The sequence below is a fragment of the Neltuma alba genome, unplaced genomic scaffold (assembly GCF_004799145.2).
Source record: "Neltuma alba isolate B1F8T4 unplaced genomic scaffold, ASM479914v2 tig00003705_pilon, whole genome shotgun sequence".
In the NCBI taxonomy this organism is placed as follows: domain Eukaryota; kingdom Viridiplantae; phylum Streptophyta; class Magnoliopsida; order Fabales; family Fabaceae; genus Neltuma; species Neltuma alba.
Window position 1 is genome coordinate 14,112 of NW_021633397.1, and position 23,534 is coordinate 37,645.

Genomic DNA, 23,534 nt, shown 5'->3' on the forward strand with positions numbered 1-23,534 from the left:
AATGAAGGTTTTAAAAATATTAAAAGAATAGTATTGAAGGATCGAATTTTTAAGCTAAATTAATTATTAAGCAAAATTTAAAATTTATTATAATTACGAGTTTTCATCATTTACATAGTGTTTTGAAAATTGAGCTGGACCAAATGCTCCAACGATTAGTCCACCTTGGGGATGACATGTTTTCCGGACAAAAGTTGATTTAGAAGTCGGGCCAGATTAACCAGACCCACATTCGGCCCAGGCCCATTCCAGGATTCAATAACGAGACTGTCAGAGTGTTTTTAGGAGACATATTTCTAGCACAAAAGTAAGAATCGAGGAGGGGGAAAAAAAAAAAACAGAGAGAGAGCGAAGAAAATTTAACTGGCAGCAACGCAACAATAAGAAGAAGATAATGATATATGATGGAACATTATTTCGATTGAGAAACGAAAAGGTAATTGTCGCTGCGTTTTGATTTTTTGAACCATGAGACAGATTGTCGGGCTGGAGATCGAGACAAGGGGAACGAACGTAGAGGAAGCATTAATTATCCACTTACTAACTAATATGAAATGCCATTGTACTAATAGCAATGAACAAAAGAAGCATTTATTCTGGTATCTATACTTCTTTTTTAAATCTTAATTAAACCCTTGACTTTGCAGCACCCTCTTAATATAACCACACAAATATCAGGATTTGCATTACGTGCTCATCATATTAGATCTTCTGATCTGAATGGTCTAGATTTAATTTATTTTTATTTTTATTTTTTTAAAATAATTATTTTAATAAATATAGGATAAAAAATAAAGATAATTTTTTAACTATCATTATTTAAAAAAAATAATTTTTTCTGTTTTAAAATAATTATTTAAAAATATTAAATTTAGACTATCTAGATTAGATTTGAACGGTCCAGATTGTTCATCAAGCACTCCGATAAGCACTAAATGCAGATCCCAAGTATCGTGTCCGTGCAGTTGATATCACGAGGACCTCACAGAAGTTGGCAGGTTTTATTATTGTTGGCTCTCACCATCCACTCCAGGGGATCCATAGAGAAAATGAGTGAGACAAAACTGATTTGCAGAGACAAGAGATGGTCGCTGAGTGGGATGACTGCTCTGGTCACCGGAGCAACCCGAGGCATCGGGTAACTTGTCATTATTTCCATTTCATTCAAACTTGATCTCTGTTCATTTCATTCCCTACTTTCTGCTACTGATTTAAGTTTATTGATTTGGATATAGGCATGCCATTGCAGAAGAACTGGCAGAATTTGGAGCAGCTGTGCATATATGTTCCCGTAACCAAGCAGACATCGATATGTGTTTGAAAGAATGGAGAAGTAAAGGATTTAGTGTTACTGGATCAGTCTGTGATGTGTTCTCAAGTCACCAGCGCCAAAATTTAATGGAAACTGTTGCCTCCATTTTTCCTGGAAAGCTTAACATCCTTGTAAGCTTCTCTCAGTCTCTTGATTGTTTAATTTGTGGGAAAGTTAAAGATTTCATTCTAAGGACTACAAATTCTCAAAATGTCAATCTGGTTAGTTTGTGTTTTTCAAGTGTCTATTTGTTATCCTTTGGACATGATGATATTTCTTTCCTAAATTGGCGATTAAATTGACTTCAAGAGTTTTCTTCTGTTAGATAAACAACGCTGGGACAATCATATATAAGAAAGCCACAGATCAAACTGCTGAAGATGTATCCACTCTTATGGGCACCAATTTTGAATCTGCTTACCATTTGAGCCAACTTGCACATCCACTCCTTAAAGCTTCAGGATATGGTAACATCATAAATATCTCCTCCATTGTGAGTGTGAAAGCTATGCCTCTTGTTTCAGCCTGTGCAGCATCCAGAGGTATATTTTTGCAAGGAACCATACTACTTAGATCTTGTTGGTTGTTACTCCATGGAATAAATTTGTACTTGTGTCATAATTTTGCCCTGTTTTCCATTGACGGGGAGCTAACTGATAATGAACCAGGAAGTTTCAGGAAGGAATAAGTGCATTTCTAAGATTCTAGGACATAGTAGTTGATATGTCTAATTCCGAATTCCAAGCATTACATTTCCTCTGCCTTTACTCATTATCTCTGTAATTTTATTCAGGAGCTATGAATCAAATCACCAAGAACTTGGCTTTTGAATGGGCAAAGGATAATATTCGTGTAAACGCAGTTGCACCAGGAACTATTATGACCTCGCTTTTGGAGTCTAGCTTGGTATAAAATTACAAGCAGATGTCTAATTAGTTCATATCTATGTTGAGGCAGATCACTAGTATATATCTGCACTCAGTTGTGATCAGTATTTAGTATTATCTTGCCAGTTTTCAAAAGTATTGTCATATTTTTCCTTCCTCCATATGAATTCATGTTAAGTGAGAATTGATGCTCAATATGTCTGATCTTCTTGCAGAAAGAACCTGGCGGAGAAACTGCTGTGAATTCTATTGTATCTCAAATTCCTATGAATCGCACGGGAGAGCCTAAAGAGATATCAGCGCTAGTTGCTTTCCTTTGCCTTCCTGCTGCTTCATACATCACTGGTCAAATTATATATGCAGATGGAGGTTTCTCTGTTTAAATAACGGTCCTTTTTTATAAATTTTCTCTAGACATCAGGGTAGAAACAAAAACTTCTTCATAATAAATACTCAATTGGCAAATACTACCTTCAGTCCTTAACATAGGACCATGTTTGACTTTTATTTTGGTCTTAAATATAAGACCCCAATCCACTATGTCTCTCATATTTATGCATTTTTTTCCAAGATAGTCCTTATAATAATTGTAGTCCTACCCAATATAGTTTATTAGTAAGGATATTTTAGGAAAGACAATGCCTATTTATTACAAATAACTAACTTAACTTCTTTTTTTAATGTCCTCAAATTAGTTAACTGGATCTTATAATTAGGATCGGAGGTAGTATTATCTTTTAGTTAAGATATTGGAGGTCTCCACTTTGTTTTTTTTTTTTTGGGTCAAAAAAGTCAATTTTATTAATAGTCAAAACAAGAATACAAACACCAATAGCCGAAACACTCAAAGAAAACCTAAGATACAACCTAACACACAAAAAACTCACATAAAACAAGCAAAAACACCGGCCTAAAAAAACAAAGAACAGACTCTTAACCAATACCTGATCTAATCTCCTCCACGGGCTCCAATAATTCCAAGTCCTTCCTCAGCAGCTCGATCAGAGAGGTTGGTGGTTTTGACAACCATCCTTGCGGTGCCAATCCTCCCATAGTTTGAGCTGCCAGCCAATCAGCAGCACAATTCCCATTCCTAGCGTGTGTTTGGTTGGAGGGGAGGGAGGGGAGGGGAGGGGAGGGGAGGGAAAATGAGCCCCTCCCCTCATTTGGTTAAAATTTTGGAGGGGAGGGGAGCTAAAATGTCCCCTCCCCTCCCCCATTTTGGCTCCCCTCCAAATTGGGGGTTTTTGGAGGGGAGCCAAATTTTGGACCATTATGCCCTTATGGTTTTTTTAATATTCCACTTCTACCCATAAAATATATTATTATAATATTTATTCAAATAAAAAATATATTATCCTAAGTAAAAAAAATAAAAAATATATACATTATTATAATTAAAAATATATTATAAAAATTATTTAAAAATAAAAATTATTTAAATAAAAAATTATAATATTATAAAATTAATTGTTTTTATAAATATATTATTTATTAAATATATTTTAAAGCTGGAAAAAAAGATAGCCTAAAGAAAATAAAATTTCATTTTTCTTAGAGCATATAAAATTTGTTAATTTGATTATTTTAAATATATTATTATATTAATTAGAATGAAAAATTACTATACCAATTTTTTAATACACATATTAACATGATAAGACTGAATTTTGATTAAATTATATAATTTAAATTAAGATGTAAATTAATTTATATAATATATCAATAAAAAACATAAACTAATATATAAGGGTAAAATGGTAAATTGATTATTACTATCCCTCCCCTCCCCTCCTTGAACCAAACAAAGGATCATTAAATACCCTCCCCTCCCCTCCTTTTTAATCAAACCAAACAAGGTGAGGATGAAACCTCCCCTCCCCTCCCTACCTCTCCCTCCCTCCCTCCCTTCCCTCCCCTCAAACAAACAGGTCCTAAAGTAACCTCCACATCCTTATACTGTGAAGTTTTCAACAACCTGATACACTTCATCACCACATCCTCACAAACCACTCACAGCCTTTTAACTCCTCCCTTTTCACTTTATAGAGTAATTCCTGGCAATCCATTTCAATCATCAGTCTCCCTCCCCACCATAGGTCTCTATTTTCCAGAGCTTCAAGTAGGAGGTCTACACTTTGTGTCTCCCGAATATGTGCGTTTTCTGGTGCATTTTTATCATCTGGAATGACAAGCTGATATCTGTTTTCTTCAGTAAAACCAACTCTATTTTAATGTTAAACTTGTTGCTCTTTTGAAGTCCTTTCCTCCATCTCATTAAATTTACCCTCAATCCTATCTAATGCTCTAAGAGACAGAGAACTACGGGAAAAGAGGATGAAACCACATTTTTGGACGTGCATAGCTTTGGGAAAAGTGGAAGGAAGATGCTGAGATGTCAACTTCAATTACAGAAACATTAACTAACCCCAAAAAGAAAACCTTCAAACGCCATGCGCTTGCACACGGGAGTGTTTGGACAATATAAATTATGGTTTGAAAAATAGTTTTTAGAAAAAAAAATAATAATTTTGAGAATAGATTTTGAAAGAATAGTTTCTAAAAGAAATAATTTTGATAAAATGAGAGTATTTAGATAATTATTATAAGAAGCATTTTTTCAAATGCAAATTATCAAAAGATATACAAGTTAATATGATAATTACATAAAAAGATAGATTTTAATTTACATTTTTATTTGAAGTAATAGATTTACTAATAATTTTTTTGCCAACATAATAAATAATATATAAAAAAATAATTAATTAATTGTTAGTATGTATGTATATATTTATAAAATATAAGATTATATATGTTTTTAGAAAATTAAATATTTTTTTGGCCAACAAAAAAATATTATTTTAACATTATAAACATGAAAAATTGCACAGCGCAAACTATTTTCAAAGTTGGAAATTACTCATGTCCACGTGTCAGGATACCTACTGACCCTAACAAGCTTGGGGTCTGACCACGGACGCCCGTCCTTCTGCACCCTTAATAATTACTTCAACGACCAGGTGTTAGTCCTCATAAGCGAAATGTTTAAGGTGGTTAGGGTGTGTTTGGATAGAAACCAAATCATGGTTTCAGAAATGCTTTTACGAATTACGAAGTAAATATGTGAAAGAGATTATCTCGTTTTACGGAAAAGTACTTCTGAAACCACGGTTTTGGGATATCAAAACAGGCCCTTAGATGATTTCAAACATGGTTTGGTTTGGAGTTCAAAAGTGCTTTTAACTCTTCAAGAACAGTTACAAGCTCATTCTGCTATGAAAACAAACTGAATAAAACTAAGACCGATAAGTTTAATAAATAATACTATCTCTAGTTCTTCGTAGCAGTTAATTAATTTGAGTAAATTAAAAAAATTGGTTAAGTTAATTATTTGTAAGAAATAGATATTATCTTCCCTAAAATACCATCGCTAATAATATGTATCAGCTAAAATTACCATTTCATGAAATCTTTAACATACACAACTACTACAAAGATTACCTTAAAAATGGATAAATATGAAAAATAAAATGGATTGAAATCTTATAGTTAAGAATAAAACTAGCTTCCAGAAGTAGTAATATTACTACCTCTGGTCTGTAATATAAGAGCTCATTTGACTTTTATTTTGGTCATAAATATAAGATTTTAATCCACTTTATCTTTTATATTTATTCTTTTTTTTAAGATAATCCTTATAATAATAATAATTCTAGCTAGGGATGGAAACAGGTCAGGCTAAGCCAGGCTTTGTCCTTAATAGGTCAGGCTTGTGGCCTGTAATAGACCTTTTTAGGCCTGGCTTGTATAAAGGTCTAGCCTGGCCTCAGCCTGTTAAAAAAGCCTATAATTTTAAGATTTTCAAAACACATAATAAAAAATACATAAGCTAATAAAAAAATGTAAAATATACATATTGCATAATAATTATTTATTATTATTATCTTTTATTTGAATTTTAATGTCATGAGTAATATTTTAAATCTTAATTACAGTTAATATTATTGAAAGCAAGTAATAATTATATATGAAAATTTAAAATAAGACTGGATATAAATATAAAATTAAAATTAAAAATAAGATAAAAAACAGATCAGGCCGAGCCTGACAGGCCTAATAGGCTTTCCAAAAGGTTCAAACCTGACCTATTAGGCTAAACAAGCCATCAAAAAGGCCTGTGCCTTTTTCTATTTTGAAAAAGGCCAGACCACAAGCCCCTGACAGGCTATCTAGCCTAATTTTACCTTTAATTCTAATGCATTTGATTAACAATAATATTTTAAAAAAATAATGCCTATTCATTATAAATAACTAGTTTAATAGTTTTTATATTAAAGATCATTAGTTTTTATATTAAAAATCATGGTAGTATTTCTATTTAACTACATCAACAATAAATACACAGTTACACACATAACATACACCAACATAGTACCAAAAAGATGGAATCATGGAAAGGTGATGGTCTTAAGAAGTTTAAGGAATTCAGAAGCTAGGGTTCATATACTTTCACGCAAGCCGCCCAACAGCATTCAATGGGTTCAAAAAGTTTGATAGATCCTGCTCAGTGTTGGTTCCTCTGAAAATTCATAGCCCTGTTAGTTCAGCTCTCACCTTTCCTCATTCTCTCTCCCACCTTCTCGCAACCCCCACTGGGTTTAAGTTCAGGTTTTTTTCCTGTCTCTTGTATGATATCTTTTGTATGAATCACCATACTTGAGAACAACAACTTCTCAAAGCTCTTTTTTGAAAGAGTTTTAATCTCAAGATTTCTACCTATATCATGTGGTGAAGAAATTGTCCCGAATTTATGAGTGATATTGACAATTTGGTATCGGTTGCTCAAAGCAGTGGTTTTCAATGGGAGAGAGGTCTCTCATTTCTCTTTCCTTCTATTTTCTTTTATTTCTCATTTCAATTATTAAAATCAAAATTTGACATGATTGATTCCTTATAAGGAAGCTTGGCGTTCTGAAGAGGCATCAAGTATTATAATTTATTTTTCATAAACCAAGATATATTTCTCATAACATCTCTCTCAATTTTTTTTTCCTTCTGAAAGTTTATTCTATCTGTCTCTGAAATTTAAATATCTTTTACACTTGCTTGATATGAAGATGCCGTGTAGAATCTGATCATAATGACAATAACGTGAGAAGATCCCTGCAGGCTGAAGACGGGGCTTCGAAATAACCAATGTGATCACCCGCAAGTATTTAAAATTTGAAAAGGACATATATCTTACCCGCATTTCATGTTACAAGGACCTTCAGGTCAATAAATGTTACGAGGACCCCGCAGAAGCTGGGAGGTTTTATTAGGTCTATTTGGATTAGCAATTGAAAAAATAACTTATTCTTAATTTAACTTAAAAAAAGTGAAGTTAAGTAAAAATTAAATTGAGTGATGTGAATTATATTTGAATTAAATTTTATAAAAGTTGGTTTGTAAAAATTAGATTGGATAAAAAGTTGTGTGGATTATGATTGAATGGAAATAAATTTAGTTTGTACAATTACCAATATGGGTTCGAGTTTTATTAGATAATGAAAAATAATAAAAAAATAAATTTTACATAATACAATAAGTTAAAATTGGTAAAGTTAATTTGTATAATTACCCAAATCAGTATGAGTGTTATAAAAAAATAATAAATTGTTAAAAAAATGAATTTACATAATATAATAAATTAAATTATTTAAATATGAAGAAGTGAAATTTCATGACTGAAATATATTTTAAAACATTAGAGGCATAACAAATTGTTGTAAATATATGGGAAACATAATTTGAATGGATAAAATAAATTAAAATTAAAATTTATGGTATTGTAACAAAGTTAAACAAAATAATATTACATAATTAATTAATTGAGAAGGAGGTTTGAGCGTATGGGGAACAAATGAGGAGAAGTGAGAAATAAAAAACTAATCATTTGATTCCATAAGCACGATTCTGATTTGAAAAAGCTCCCTCCATTTAGCTTACCAAAACGCATGATTTAATCTAATTTTTGGTCCTGAAGTGAAATGGCCAAAAGCTCTTTCAAACAACCTCTCATTGTCCAAGCGGGCTTATGCTCAGACTAAAAAGGTATTTGGATGAAACCAAACCATGATTTGGAGAATAGTTTCTGGAAAATAGATTTTGGGGAAAATAAATTTTATGAAGAATAGATTTTGTGAAAAAGTGATTCTGAGAAATGAGAGTGTTTGGATAGTTGTTATCAGAAGCACTTTTTATATATACAAATTACTAAAAAAGACATAAGTTAATATGATAATTACATAAAAGATAGATTTTATGATATATTTTAATTTGAAAGAATAAAATTATTAATAATATATTTTTTTACCAACATAATTAATAATACATAAGATAATATAATTAATGAATAATTAATGTGTATATATATTTATAATATATAAGATTAATATGTTTATAAAAAATTAATTGAGAGATGTTAAAGTCATATTATTATTGAGATCTACTTTGACAGGCACAATCATACTCTCCAATTTGAGCCAGAAGCAGAATGGATTCACTTCTCCTGAAACCATGGTTTTGGGTTCCAAAACTATGATTTTGGCCCAAACCATTGTTTCAAATTATGACATCAAAATTGATATTGTTTGGATGACATTCCACCCAAATTATGGTTTTGCCTCCCAAACCATGGTTTTGAGAGTCACCCAAACAGGCTCTAAGTGACTTTTGGCCCAACAAACACTAATACAGACAGATTATTGTTCGGTCTTGTCAACGAGTGCAACAAATTAAAGTTGATTTGCAGAGACCAACAAGAGTTGGTCCAATTGATAAGGAATCAGCTCATAACTCACAAAGTCATGAGTTCATATGCCGGTGATCTGTAAATACCTTTATAAGCACTTTTTGAGCCGGAAGGCATATCCTGATCCTGGTGAGTTTCTGAGACCTCACTCACCTAAATTTTTTTTGTCCCAAAAAAAAAGTTGATTTGCAGAGACAAGTGTAAAGTCTTACATGACGTCGTAATGCCCTGAGCTTTTGGAACTAGTCGGCCCCCAGTTTTTATGGCCTGTAACACTGTTTCTTTATACATAATAGGCCGTAGGTGACTCATAAACATACATCACATGGAAGCATTCAATTATAACCATATGCCTGTGCGTGTAAATACAAATACCACAAACGCTTCACAGACGCTTGTTGCCTCTTTTATATATATATATATATATATATATATATATATATATATGTATATCACCCACTCCAAGGTTTCCATTGATTAGCAGAGAAATAAACAGAAATGGCTGAAGCGATACTGCTCAAAGACAAGAGATGGTCGCTGAGTGGGATGACTGCTCTTGTCACCGGAGCAACCAGAGGCATTGGGTTAGTTATCAGTTACTTCCATTTGGTTCAAAAGTTCTTTTCTATTTAATTTGGTCTGAGCATTTTCTATTACTGATTTATGTTCCTTGAGTTTGAAATAGGCATGCCATAGTAGAAGAATTGGCAGAATTTGGAGCAGTTGTGCATATATGTTCTCGGAACCAAGCAGACATCGACAGGTGTTTGACAGAGTGGAAAAGCAAAGGATTTAGTGTCACCGGATCAGTCTGTGATGTACTCTCTCGTCACCAACGTGAAAATTTAATGGAAACTGTTTCCTCCATTTTTCATGGAAAGCTCAACATCCTTGTAAGTTTCTCTCGTTTAGCGTCTGTCCGTCTCTGCTCTTTTCCTTCCATTCGCTTCTTCCTAATCTTGTTTTTGTTGTATCTGTCATTGTAATAACTCTGAGGAAGAGTGGAGGACTTGGTGATAATTTACTAAACCTGTAACTTCTGTATGCAAGTGATGATCTCATATTTCTCTGCTAAATTTCTGTTGGATCCGAGACGAAGCCACATGAAAATATATGTGTGAATTTGATCCTATGTCCAACTAAAGAGGCATTCTGTTAGGTTCTAGAATAAGAATTGGCCTGGGAGAAGGAAGAGAGGGAAAAGAACAGATGAGAAGGTAGAAGGGAGATGTGTGGTAGAAGGGAGCCTAAAATCAGTATCTGAAATCCTAGGAGAGAAGAAGAGGGAAATTCCTCAATAATATAATTTCATTCATACCCTAATGTCATCACATAATAGACTTAAATCGGCTGAAAATATGATTGAAAATAAATGACTAATACCTTCCTGATAACCTCCTATATTCTTAAAAAAAGATTATCAGTAACTGACAATATCGGGAGCACCCAAACTGGTTCTACCAATAACTAGTATTTAAATAACCCCACTGTAATACTACATCTGTCTTAATTATAAGAGCTAGCTGACTAATTTGAAAAGATTAAGAAAAGAAGTTAAGTTAGTTATTTGTAATAAATAGGTGTTGTTTTTTCTAAAATATCCTTACTAATCAAGTATATTGGTTAGAACTATCATTATTAGAAGGACTACTTTAGAAAAAAATACATAAATATAAGAACAAATAAATTAGGGTCTTATATTTAGGACTAAAATAAAAATCAAACAAGATCTTCTGTTAAGGATAGGAGGCAGTAGTCTGAAAGGATAACTGAAATATAAAACCACCTAAAACTGAATATTAAAAATAACTAATTTGTACTACCCCTAACATTGGACTCTACAACATTCAACATTGCTTTTCTCGCCTAAATGTGACCCAGAGAAAATTTTCAGATGAAGTTTCAGCCCAAGCTTAAACATTTTTTGAGTTTCAGCACTACTTCTATGCTTCTGTAATGGAGCTCTGTGAATGGATTTTTATAAAAACAGACTACAAGAGCTATGTTGATTCGTTAACATTTTCAAAGTTTCAATCGGTCGTTTACAGGATCGTATTTCTTTCCTGAATGAACTATGTTTCATTGGACTTCATCAAGTTGTTTCCTGTTAGATAAACAATGCTGCCGCAGTGATAGCCAAAGAAAGCACAGATTATACTGCTGAAGATGTATCAACTATAATGCAAACCAATTTCGAGTCAACTTACCATTTGAGCCAACTCGCTCATCCCCTTTTAAAAGCATCAGGATATGGTGCCATAGTAAATATTTCCTCTCTTGCGGGTTTGAAAGCTTTTCCTAATGTTTCAGTCTACGCAGCATCTAAAGGTAAATCTTCTTTTTTTCCCATATCAATCATCTAGAGGTAATCCAATAATCCTATCAGATAATTGGGCATTTTGACTGATACAAAATCTGCACACACATGTATAATTTGATTCAGGAGCCATAAATCAAGTCACCAAGAACTTGGCTTTGGAATGGGCAAAGGATAATATTCGTGTCAATGCAATAGCACCCGGAGCCGTGATGACCTTACTTTTAGAGGCTTGCATGGTATAAACATTAAACGCAAACCTGTATAAGCATCAGGCAAATCAGTTTCCTGCACTTGCATTCCTCATTTACTTTGGATTTCTTGCATACTGCTATATATATATACTACTACATTTATATGTACTTTGCCACGTATTTATATATCAGGTCATAGTATTAATTAGTGAGACTTGGAACTGCTTGTAATGTGCATTGTAATTTGTCTTCTTAGGAAAAATCAAGAGGAGAGAATGCAGCAGATGTGATAGCATCGGAAATTCCTGTTGGTCGAATTGGAGAACCTAAGGACATTTCAGCTATAGTTGCATTTCTTTGTCTGCCTGCTGCCTCATACATCACTGGACAAGTCATAAGTGCGGATGGAGGCCAAACAGTTTAAGAAGTTTAGTATTCTGGTCACATGTCAGCCAGAATAAAATTGTCTGTTTTTCAGTCTTCAACCCTTATCTCTCTGTTACTGATTTGGAGATTTTCGTTGACTAAGTTGTTTTAAGCCGACTCATGGATGAAGAATTTTCATTAATTTTCTTTTTTCTGCATTATTAATTTATTATCCGTTCATCCCTATCAAGCCAGAATGCTTTAAGGGACATACATGGAATGAAACCACTTTGTCCCACACGGATGGGTCTTTGAGGAAAGTGTGAGGATTGTTCTGAGATGTGAACTCCAATCACAGGAACAATAATTGACCCGAAAAAGAAGAACCTCCAATTGCGGCGCAGGAATATGCTGAGAGTGGAGAACATGAGCCGCATCATTTCCCACTTAATAACAGAATTTAGTATGCAATTGAAAATAATGGAATTTATGCACTTCTGTGATATTTATATTTCTTTTTGGTTATAATTGATTTCCCTCTTATTACTACTCAAATACTTAATGGAAGACTTAATTAACTAATTTGAATAAATTAAGGATGTTAGTTAAATTAGTTGATACTACTCTAATCCTAAATGATCATAAATGATAATACTCGTATTGTTAATGTAAGATTTAATTAACTAATTTGAATAGATTAAAGATGTTAGTTAAATTAGTTGATATGATATGTTTTTTTAAAACACCCTAATTATTTTCCTTAATTCTCTCCCTTTTTCTCCTACTTGGTTATCATGGAGGGAATATCAAGAGGGTTAATCTGAAAAAAAAAGAGAGTAAACATGTGAAATAAGTCTTATATATAACACTTACATTAACTCTCAAATCAAGTCATATAGGCACAAGAGAAGTATGATTTTAGACCCCACATATATCTTCTTCATGCATAAAAGTACTAATCAAGAAAATTTATTGACCCGAAACTCAATTTGGTACAAAAATGATCATGAATTATATGTCAAGATTTATAGAAGGGAAAATTGAAGATAAATATCTCATTAAAAATTTAATTGACAAATAGGATGTAAGTACTTTGTGTAACTTAACTTTTATTGTTTACAATTTAACTTTCTTTATGTGCAATTTATCTTTCTTTGGATGCAATAATCTTTCTTTGTGTGATGTGTAACTCAATTTTTTTGTATGTAAATAAAATTCTCTTATATGCAAGTCGTCTTCCTTATATGTACACCAATTCATTATATCCAAATAGTTTTTTACAAACTATTTTCTCTTTATATAATTTATTTTTTTTTAATTTTTTTTAATTTTTTTTCCCGACAACATTGGCCTTAGCAACAACAGCACCGGCGGTCACCCGCATCTCCATCTCGGCCTCACCGCTGCCCTCTTCCCTCTTCATCTCCCCCACCATCATCAACCTCCTCCCTAGGCTTCATCAAAGTCTGTCTTCTCTGTTCCAATTCCCTCGTTAGATTGCTGACTGCAGAAAAGGTACCATTAACTTCTCTTCCTGCCGCTGTAGAATCAGAGACGGAGAGAGCTAAAAACTTGATAGGCGTGCTTCCACCAGGAGTTCAAGATATCATAAATATAGAATCTTCAAAATCATAGTAACGAGGCGACGCAGCTTCTTGTCTTCCAGGATTAGCAGTGGTGTTGTCAGAAGAAGGCGCTTTCAAGAGGCAGCAAGGCTCACCTGCAATGAAATCGCAATAAGAAATTAAGGTCCAACAAAGTCATTGTAGATTAGAAAAATGACACTTCTCGGCTTTGGTTTTTTTACCCCCTACTGAATTGATCTTAGATGCATTTCTTTATATTTTTCGCGATCAAGTTTCTTTCTTGGCATTGCATTATTAAATAAGCCCGCTGTTGGATCAAACGGGCCCTTAGTTTTATTTTCTTTTAAGCGAGCACTTGAAATTTGGCCCTGCAGAGTAGAGTCGAGTCAATCCCTATTGCTAACTGAACGCAGGAATTTGGATGGATGGTCTATATTGTTTGAGAAATTGCATTTGATAGGCACACATATTCGACGATATGAATCCTAGGTCATTGCAAACGTTGGTTATGGGAACTGGAGTCATCTTGGGTGGGATTCTTACTCTCAACCTGGCTTCTACTGTTACTCTCAGGACCCTTCATCTTGTATCTGAGAAAAAACGGGTAAAAACTAGCTAAGATTCATGTCTTTCGGGAGTTTTTCTAACTGTTCCCCCTCCGGTTTTGATTTGCTTTTGTTCCCTTCACAAATGAGACGTTTGAGAATGTGGGTTTTGTGCAGAAAAAGGTTGCTTTGCCTTGCATGGCTTGTAGAGGGAAGGGGTTTTATATATGCAATCTGTGCAAAGGAAATTCCACCATTGAATGGTCCCCTTTGTATGACCCTATTGCCATTAATCCCTGCCTTTGTCCTACTTGCGAGGGAAATAGGTTAGCTCTTTAATTTCCTGATTCCCTTTTCTTTTGCTTCTCCTTGATATGCAAATTTGCTTATTCCTATGTTGAATACTGGGGAAAGAATTTCCTCCATGTCTCACTATACTTGCTGAGTTCTGTAACGTAAGAAACAGATCATTTCATATCGAAAGTACTTCTGACGCAATCCAATTATTTGGTGTCAAATTGATTAGAATTATAGAAAGTGATGATATAATCTTCTTCTCGTGGAAGAGTTAACGGTGGGATGCTGAGTTATAAAATTTGTCTAAATATTATCAGTGACCTCATGGCAAAGCTAACTCCTTTTGGACATTACTTAGACTCCTGTTCCCTGATAACGGATTTATGAATATAAACTGACTCTCCGAACGCTTAGAATTCAGTTAACTTGAAAGCTATGCTTTCTGTTGATTCTGTCGATGAATTTGAGATTAACGTGTTCTGCACCATCCTTTGTTATATAAACTGTTTTTGTTTTCCAATGGTTATACATGGTATTGCAGGGTGCAACGCTGTCTAAACTGTCTAGGAAAGGGCTACGATTGATCCGTTTAGACATGCTGCATTGTTTTATGTTCCAGTGGACGGTGATTTTCTAAGTGAGTGACTTGCCTTTAACTTGAAAGTTTATCCCTACTCAGTTACCTGTTGCCTATTCCTATGCCATGAAGACTCTATTTTGATATTTTCACTGTTTCTGTTTAAGGATTAAGGAAGCACCAGGCTCCGATGTTGGACAAACCTTCATTATGCGCCAAATTCTCTACGTTAGATTAGTTTACCGAGGAAGATGTTCACACTATTGTCTGCAGTATCGTACTGTCATGATTGAACATATTTCTGTTTATGTATTGATTTCCTCAAGGTATGGCTTATTAACACGATCTCAATCTCCATCTCTCCTACTCTAATTTAACTTCCTCAATGAGGACCCGTTGTAATTTTTTCGGTGTTAAATTTTCTTACGCTGAGTGCTTCTTCATACACTGGAAATAGATAGTTGTTGTTTTTTTTTTTTTTATTCAAACGAGGGCTTACTTAAGGCCTAAAACAAACTAAGAGACTACCCTATAGAGGAACTCGGACCAAGAGCTTCTTTATCCACCAGCGATCGAAGGTTCTGTGGACGTGAGACCCAAAGGTTGGTGGAGGAGAACCCATGCCAGAGCATCTGCCAAAGAATTCTTTTGCCTAGATATATGCATCAAAGATAGTTGGTTCTTTTTTTTTTTTTGCCACAGAAAGGTAGTTGGTTCTAATTGTTACAAGCAACTGTCTTTTTTTTGTTCTGGCCTCGCTTAGCCCAAATAGCAAATTTTGGACAAGAAAACAAAAAAATTAATTGATGGAGTATTTCGCCCAAAATAAAAGTCTATGGGGTCTAAAACTAATTGTAGATGTTGAGGAGATAAATTCCAAAATGTTCTGAATGAGAGAAATCCTTTGTAGATATTGAGGAGATAAATTCCAGAATTTTCCGAATCAAAGAAATCCTTCGTATTATTATAGCCAGAAAAGCTGGGCCGTGGCGTTTCCAAAGATCCAAGGCATCATATCATATAACATCACCAAAGACTTTACAAGAGTTTGTTTCTTTCTATAATCGGCCTGCACTTGCATTTCGTGACTCATAATGTTGTCGGTTAGCCAAGCTTTCACTATCACTGTCTTACCATGGTCTGGTATAATTTTTTTTTTTTTCAAATTAAATCCTAGCCTGACGGCATACAATCGATATGAAAATTTATATGACAAAAAAGTGTTTTATATTCACACTGTGTTCTTCGAATATCATCAAACATATAGAAAGTGGTGAATGCTTTGTAAAAGGCATTAGTAATAAATTATAAATAATATGAAGCATATCTAGTATATAAATAAAATAATTAAATCAGGGAAGGATGCTAGAGTTTAAGAAAATTTGATGTTAGAACTAATGAGAAATAAGTTTGAACTTGAAGATTTCTTCCATCGATGTTGATTTACGAAGTATCTTACTCTTCTAGGATAACTTATGCGGTCCTAATACATTCTCCACTGTCGTCCAATCACTTGGAGATCCGAATCTACTGATCAGCATCAATAACACTATCACGGTGGTCCTGCTCTTGGAAGCCATTGTATTGTATTGTTTTGTCAAGATTCACCGTTGTCCACCCAAAAAAAGAAAAAAGCTTCACTGTTTCACTATAGTTTAGCGAATAGGGCAAGTGCAGTAAGGCTCGTTCCAACCACCACGTCAACTTTTTTGCAACTTGTCCACTTAATTTTAGTCACTTTCAAGCATTCATTTATAACCACATATATGCATCTTATGTTTGTTCATCTAAATATGAATACCACAAACACCTCACAGACACTTGTTGGTTTATCACCCCCTCCAAGGTTTGCATTGATTAGCAGAGAAATAAACATAAATGGCAGAAGCGGTACTCAAAGACAAGAGATGGTCGCTGAGTGGGATGACTGCTCTTGTCACCGGAGCAACCAGAGGCATCGGGTTAGTTATTAGTTACTTGCATTTGATTCAAAGTTCTTTCCTATTTGATTTGGTCTGTGCTTTTTCTGATACTGATTTATGTTTGTTGAGTTGGAAACAGACATGCCATAGTGGAAGAATTGGCAGAATTTGGAGCAGCTGTGCATATATGTTCACGTAACCAAGCAGACATCGATATGTGTTTGAAAGAATGGAAAAGCAAAGGATTTAGTGTTACTGGATCAGTCTGTGATGTGCAGTCTCGCGACCAACGTCAAAATTTAATGGAAACTGTTGGTGCCGTTTTTCATGGAAAGCTCAACATCCTCGTGAGTTATATATCTATGAAATCATGTTTTCTTCTATGCGTAGCAGAAAAAGATATATTTAGTTATTTTTATAAGTGGGGAATTGACTTTAGTCTCTACTAGTTATCCTTATCTTTGAGACATGATCATGTTTTAGTGGATTTCATCCAGTGATTTCGTTTTAGATAAACAATGCCGGGACAAGTGATGTTAAGGAAAGCCTGGATAACAAAGCTGAAGATATATCAACTATGATGAGCACCAATTTTGAGGCTACTTACCATTTAAGCCAACTAGCACACCCTCTTCTAAAAGCATCAGGAGATGGTGCTATTGTAAATATCTCCTCCATTTCCAGTGCCAAAGTGCTGCCTCTTGTTTCAGCCTATGCAGCTTCCAAAGGTAAATATACCTTCTTTTTCTCTCATCAATCGTCTGCTTCACCTCTGAGTGATAACCTAATTACCTGAATACTTTGATACGACACCTGCAAATTTAATTTGATACAGGAGCCATAAATCAAATCACCAAGTACATGGCAAAGGAATGGGCCAAAGATAATATTCGTGTCAACGCAATAGCAGCTGGAACTGTGATGACCGTACTTTTAGAGTTTTGCATGGTATAAGCATACCAGTTTCCTGCACTTATGGTCCTCTATTATTTCACGGAAGCTTGCATGTTGCGGTATCTACAATTATATTTTAGTATTCTCATGTTGGGACTTGAGAGAGCATACATGCTGAGGAGATTATTTTAGGCATTATGTTTCACTTGATTTCAAGAGTATGCATGTAAATGAGTTTGGAACCACATAAAACTTCCCTTTATAGACTACAAACACTTTGCATTTGTGTTTCCTATTATTTCATGAAAGCTTGTATATTATTCTAATATTGTCATGTTGGGACTTGAGAGAACATTACCTGTCAAAGAGATCCTAATTGGGTTTGAACTCTAAGGCATTAGATTCAAGGGTCTTCTTCTTTATAAATTTAAATCCTCTCTTCTGCATGTTAAATTATGTTATCCAATGAGACTTGGTACTGCTTATGATTCCCGTTTTAACTTGTTTTCTCAGGAAAAATCACCAATGGGAGAAAATGCAGCAAATGCTTTTGCGTCCCAAATTCCTGCTGGCCGAATAGGAGAGCCTAAAGAGATTTCAGGAATGGCTGCTTTTCTTTGCCTTCCTGCTGCCTCATATATCACTGGACAAGTTATATGTGTAGATGGAGGTTTCACTCTTTAAGTAGTTTAGCCTCATTTGTAGTTGCTTCAAGTCAGCCAGAAACTCCTACCACATATCATATGTAGGAGCTGGCCATGCTCAGTCAAGTTCACATTAGAAAGCTGCTGTTTTGTTATGTTGACAGCGTTTGAATTTATATTTCTTCAGTAATGACTTTAGTATCCAGACCTCTTCTTTGTTTAATGAAAATGTATAGCCCTAATATCCTTATTCACATGAACCTTTCTTAGCTTAAAGATTATAAACATACTACAACCTAACCAAATTGAGAAAGACTTGTCTTCAGTGTCAAATGGCAAATAATTTGTTCCAGTGACTTAAGTATCCTTTAAAGGTTCGATGTATTAAAGAAAAGTGTAGCAGTTTGAGTCATTCTTTCATCTCTCTAAAGGGGATTTATATTTTAACTTTTATCGCCTTCTAAATCAACTATGATAAAACAATGCACTGCTGGCTGTGAAACCTAACAATCCAAAATCTGCTATGAGGTGATTGGTTTCATTCCATAATATGTTCCTAATCATAATCAATGTTAGAAGAGTTTATTTGCATTGTCTGAGAAATATGTTGTTTGAATTTCACTGTCACTATCTTTGGAGAGACACATCATACGGTTAAGTAACTGTAAACACCATGGAACACTCTACTATTTATAATCACATGTCAATCATTATTCAAGTATTCTATCATGGTAATAAAGAATTTAAAACCCAAACAACAATGATTTTCATGGTAGAAAGTTTGAAAAACAATTTCAAACTGTTGGCCACAATGGAAAATAACAAAACTCAATATTTACTGCTATGAATAAAAAATGACTTGTGATTGCGAAACTCCACAACACACTATCATGGTAAAAAAGATTTAAACATGATAGAAAAGATTCAACGTAATTCAAAGTATGTCAAAAGTAGGCTAGGGCATGTTCGAGACACAATACAATAACTCACCATAATCTCACTAAAACAAAGCATGCATGAAGCTCATCTCACTGGACCTGTCTAAACATACCCATTTAGTCCAAACATTTCCAACTCAACTATAATCCAATTCATAACTCATAAAGCCATTCAAACAGAAACTGCTGGTCTCTTTCTTTCTCCCCCGCTCCCCTCCTGTGCTCTAGTGCAAAGATCAACTTCAAAGACGAAAGGCAGTTACAGAGTGGGAAGCGGTGAGGCCTAAGTAAGTTGTCACTTATAATTTTGAGAGCAATCTATCACTTGGTTTGTACTTCCAGACTTTAACTGATCTTTGTTCACACCCCTCACCTATCGACTACTTTTAATGGCTTCTTTTGTTTGATTCTTGGGCTAATACACATTCTCAAATTCCAGCTCATTGGCATTCTGAATTAGTTCCAAAAGAAATAGATACAAGAGAGAAAGTACTTCGATTTTCTTAGGTCTCTGTGTGCTCTTAGGAATCTATTTGATTATATAAAGCTGACATCACGTCCAATATCATAAGAGTCCATTTTTATCTCTGGACTATGGTCCTATGATCTTTCACTATGTTGCTAACTTCCAAATCCAAGTGATTATGATTCACAAGCAAGCATTTAATCGTCACCACATGTTTCCATCAATAATATTACAACTACCAGATGCTATGATCTTTGTAAACAAGTGGACGTGTTGATTTCCTCTTTCAACATCACAACCAGCTCAAAGAAAGTGCAAGTTTTTTTTCTGCTATACACCACAACTCTTAGGATTCCATTGTTTGGCGACAAGAGAAATGAGCAAACCAAAGTTGCTCTGCAAAGACAAAGGGTGGTCACTGAGTGGTATGACTGCTCTTGTGACAGGAGGAACCCGAGGCATTGGGTTAGTTATTACTTAAAGTTAATTAATAGTTATTCTTTATTGATCTTTACTTTCTGCTTGGATTAATTTTTTCTGTCGATTCAAAATTAGGTATGCCATAGTGGAAGAATTAGCAGAATTTGGAGCAGCTGTGCATATATGTTCACGTAACCAAGAAGACATTGATAAATGCCTAAAAGAGTGGGAAAGCAAAGGATATAGTGTAACAGGATCAGCTTGCGATGTACTATCTCACAACCAACGTGAGAATCTAATGGAAACAGTTGCCTCCATCTTTCATGAAAGCTCAATATCATGCTAGGGCTTCATTGATTAGCCTTCAGACATGATCATGATACTTCTTTACTAAACCGGTTGAGTTTCAAACTGTAAATTGTTTTTTCTCAGATTAGTAATGCTGGGACACTAATATATAAGGAAGCCAAAGATGGGACTGCTGAAGATATGTCAACAATAATGGGAACCAATTTTGAGTCAGCTTACCATTTGAGTCAACTTGCATACCCACTTCTAAAGGCATCAGGATGTGGTAGCATAGTAAACATATCCTCTACTTTAGGCGTGAAATCCTCCTCAAGTGTTTCAGTCTATGCAGCATCTAAAGGTATCTTTTCTTTTCCTCATTAATCATCAGCTTCACCTGAGAGTTATTTGACCTTTACCCATCTGCATAATTTTATTCAGGAGCTATGAATCAAGTCTCCAAGAACTTGGCATTTGAATGGGCTAAAGATAACATTCGTGTGAATGTTGTAGCACCAGGACCTGTGAAGACTGTGCTATTGGAATATTTTATGGTATACACACCAGAAAATATGTCCAAATTGTTTATGTATCTCATGAGTCATATCACTTGTCTATTTTCAAGTACAGTAGCAGATACAAGCTTTCAACTTGAATATCGTTATGGAAAACAAAGAAATCTTGAATAATTTTTTCCATTATCTACTACTATATTTGAATCACATTCCTCATGTTATCAAATGGTACTGGATGCTATGCTAAGTATTTATGTAATCTGCATTAATTCTAACTGTTCTTCTCACAGAATGTATCTAAAGGGAAAGATGTGAATAATAAAGCGTCAGACACTCCTGTCGAATATCGTGTAGAAGAGCCTAAGGAGATTTCAGCACTGGTTGCTTTTCTATGTTTACCAGCTGCTTCATACATAACAGAACAAATTGTATTTGCAGATGGAGGTTCCACATTGTAAAAAAAGGAAAAAAGCCGGTTTTGTCACTGCCGGGTTACCCTGTAAATTTCTACGATTGAAGCCAGCTATGAGAAACTCCAAATTAGTGACATGTTATTGGAATGTGTGTGTGGTTGTTGTTTGTACCTGTCACTCAACAGACGTTTGAATTCATCAGATTATGATCTTTCTTTCCTAACATTTCATCCATCCCAGCAGAAAGTTCCACACTAAGTTTAATCTTCAATTACTTCACCAAGTGGGAAACACCGAATTTTTCAGCTTGTCTTCTCTTGGATTTTCTGTCTGTTAAAGCTATGGATGAGAATAAGGCACTACAAAGATCAACAACAGGTTAAGTTATGGGTAGTGCTCCTCTGGTATGATGACCACACGTCTCATTCCCATTCCACAATCTACAACTACCTTTGAACAAGGCAACTGGCAACGTGTAGAATGAGTCTGACATCTTTGGATCTTAATTTTAAGGGGCGGTGAAATATTTCTTAGAAATAGAAATGAGAATATGAATGCGATGTGATGGAGTAAGATCAATGTATAGTCGCAGGAATCTTGACTATTTACATGGGAATAAGAACAGGATTTGTGGACTGAGTGTATTTGGTTGACTTATTTGCAAATTCCTTTAAAATTACACACGTTCCCAGCTTCCCAATAATTTATTGGAGCTTTGATGAGCAAGAACAACATAGTAATGATGTTTCGGAAAAGATAGCTGGTTAAACAGTTATCATAAGCTTTCTGTAATGAATGTATGTGTAAAATTCATTTTCATATGATAAATTTTTGTAACCACTATCAAGAGCTAACCATATCATTGCGTGGCTTGGTTGGATAAAATTTAATTTCTGTCCTGAAAGTTTTCTGGTAGAAAACTGTGTCTTGGAGATCATGTTAATCACATAAATCTTGGTTTAGCAGTCCCCTGGGCATTAATGATTCATTGCTAACTAAAATGGTGTGAAACTTGCATACAGGGATCCTCGTTGTGTGAAAATTACATATAAATTCCCTCCTATGTGAGAATTACATATCAATTCTTTGATTTACATGGTTTGCTTAGCAGGTCTTCATTGAGTTGTGCACCTTGTCTCATCTATCCTGTTTAGTTGAATGAAGTTTGTGTTCATGAGGGTTCGTTGGGAGGGACTGGTATAGAAAAGGCCTATGATAAAGGTATTATGTTGCTCTCTTATCCTTGGGTTGATTATTGTTAATTGATTTGTTTTGCTAGCATGTTGCCATTATTGTTATCTTCTTTTTTTAAAAAAAAAAATCAACAGACACTTCTATAAAACAAGTAGAATGATTACAACTTAAAAAGCCAGCTCACTACAATTACTTAATTTGAATAAAGCCCAACCAAACCAAAAAAGTTAGTCCCGCTATAATTGAAAGGAAAGGCAGCGAATAAACACAACTAACGAAATGTAACGAGGATCAGGAATTCGGTTAGCAGAAGGGGCTAGTCTCTTATAATATAATGAACTAAGCTTTGAATTCCCACTAGAATAGATATCCATATTTAGTGTCCGACAGTACCTCGAATATGATTGCTTTCAATAGGAGGATACCTATGCTCTAGCAAAAAAAAAAAATGTAATGTGTTGGTGGGTGATCTATAAGTATTCTCTTCGTCTTAAAGTATACCTCGAGTCTAGTGAGCCTTCAGGACTCAACTCATAATTTTTTTCACAACTAAAAAAAATTGAAAAACAAACTGCAGGAAGAAAACGGAAATACATGCAACTAAAGATCTTCCAACTTCGATCCTATCCTGAACATCTTCCAACTTCGATCCTGTCCTGAACCACACAACACCAAACAAACTGATAAGAGGAATTTGTATAATCCTCGCTGGAAAGCAATTCCTCGGAAACCCGTGGTTGATTATTGTTAGTGGGTATCGCTGCTTTATATTGAATGGATTGGGTACAGTGTAGAGTTAGATTGATTTTGGGAGACTGATGACATGAGCTTTTAACATATTTTTTTTTGGGCAAAGAAAGAGGCTTAATGCCCAAACAACAGCAACTAAAATATAATGCTCCAATACTTAATGAATATCCTAATTGCTGAGTTAATTTTAGTTTTAAATATAAGTATATTTTTTTT

General features: G+C 34.4%; 2 protein-coding genes and 1 pseudogene across 11 annotated transcripts; all 3 read left to right on the forward strand.

Moving 5' to 3' along the window:
• Positions 1 to 982: 982 nt before the first annotated feature.
• LOC114742312 (tropinone reductase homolog) lies at positions 983 to 18,592 on the forward strand. 5 transcript variants are annotated; one of them, XM_028930580.1, is made up of 5 exons: positions 983 to 1,138; positions 1,236 to 1,443; positions 1,638 to 1,854; positions 2,106 to 2,218; positions 2,415 to 2,729. In XM_028930580.1, the coding sequence occupies exons 1-5, from the start codon at positions 1,050 to 1,052 to the stop codon at positions 2,580 to 2,582; spliced, it is 795 nt and encodes a 264-aa protein (XP_028786413.1). In that variant the 5' UTR covers positions 983 to 1,049; the 3' UTR covers positions 2,583 to 2,729. The 5 variants fall into 5 exon arrangements, with proteins under 5 accessions (XP_028786413.1, XP_028786412.1, XP_028786415.1 ...); XM_028930579.1 differs by lacking the exons at positions 983 to 1,138; positions 1,236 to 1,443; positions 1,638 to 1,854; positions 2,106 to 2,218; positions 2,415 to 2,729 and adding exons at positions 9,438 to 9,576; positions 9,678 to 9,885; positions 17,308 to 17,524; positions 17,632 to 17,744; positions 18,204 to 18,592; XM_028930582.1 differs by lacking the exons at positions 983 to 1,138; positions 1,236 to 1,443; positions 1,638 to 1,854; positions 2,106 to 2,218; positions 2,415 to 2,729 and adding exons at positions 9,438 to 9,576; positions 9,678 to 9,885; positions 11,104 to 11,320; positions 11,436 to 11,548; positions 11,760 to 12,065.
• On the forward strand, positions 13,215 to 15,051 carry LOC114742313 (uncharacterized). 6 transcript variants are annotated; one of them, XM_028930586.1, is made up of 5 exons: positions 13,540 to 13,618; positions 13,916 to 14,059; positions 14,178 to 14,326; positions 14,567 to 14,649; positions 14,838 to 15,051. In XM_028930586.1, exons 2-5 carry the CDS (start codon positions 13,934 to 13,936, stop codon positions 14,879 to 14,881), a joined length of 402 nt encoding a protein of 133 aa, XP_028786419.1. In that variant the 5' UTR covers positions 13,540 to 13,618; positions 13,916 to 13,933; the 3' UTR covers positions 14,882 to 15,051. The 6 variants fall into 6 exon arrangements, with proteins under 6 accessions (XP_028786422.1, XP_028786419.1, XP_028786418.1 ...); XM_028930585.1 differs by having other exon boundaries at positions 13,541 to 13,618; positions 13,869 to 14,059; XM_028930584.1 differs by having other exon boundaries at positions 13,545 to 13,618; positions 13,830 to 14,059.
• A 423-nt stretch (positions 18,593 to 19,015) lies between the features above and the next one.
• Positions 19,016 to 21,599, forward strand: LOC114742316 (tropinone reductase 1-like; annotated as a pseudogene).
• Positions 21,600 to 23,534: the final 1,935 nt, after the last annotated feature.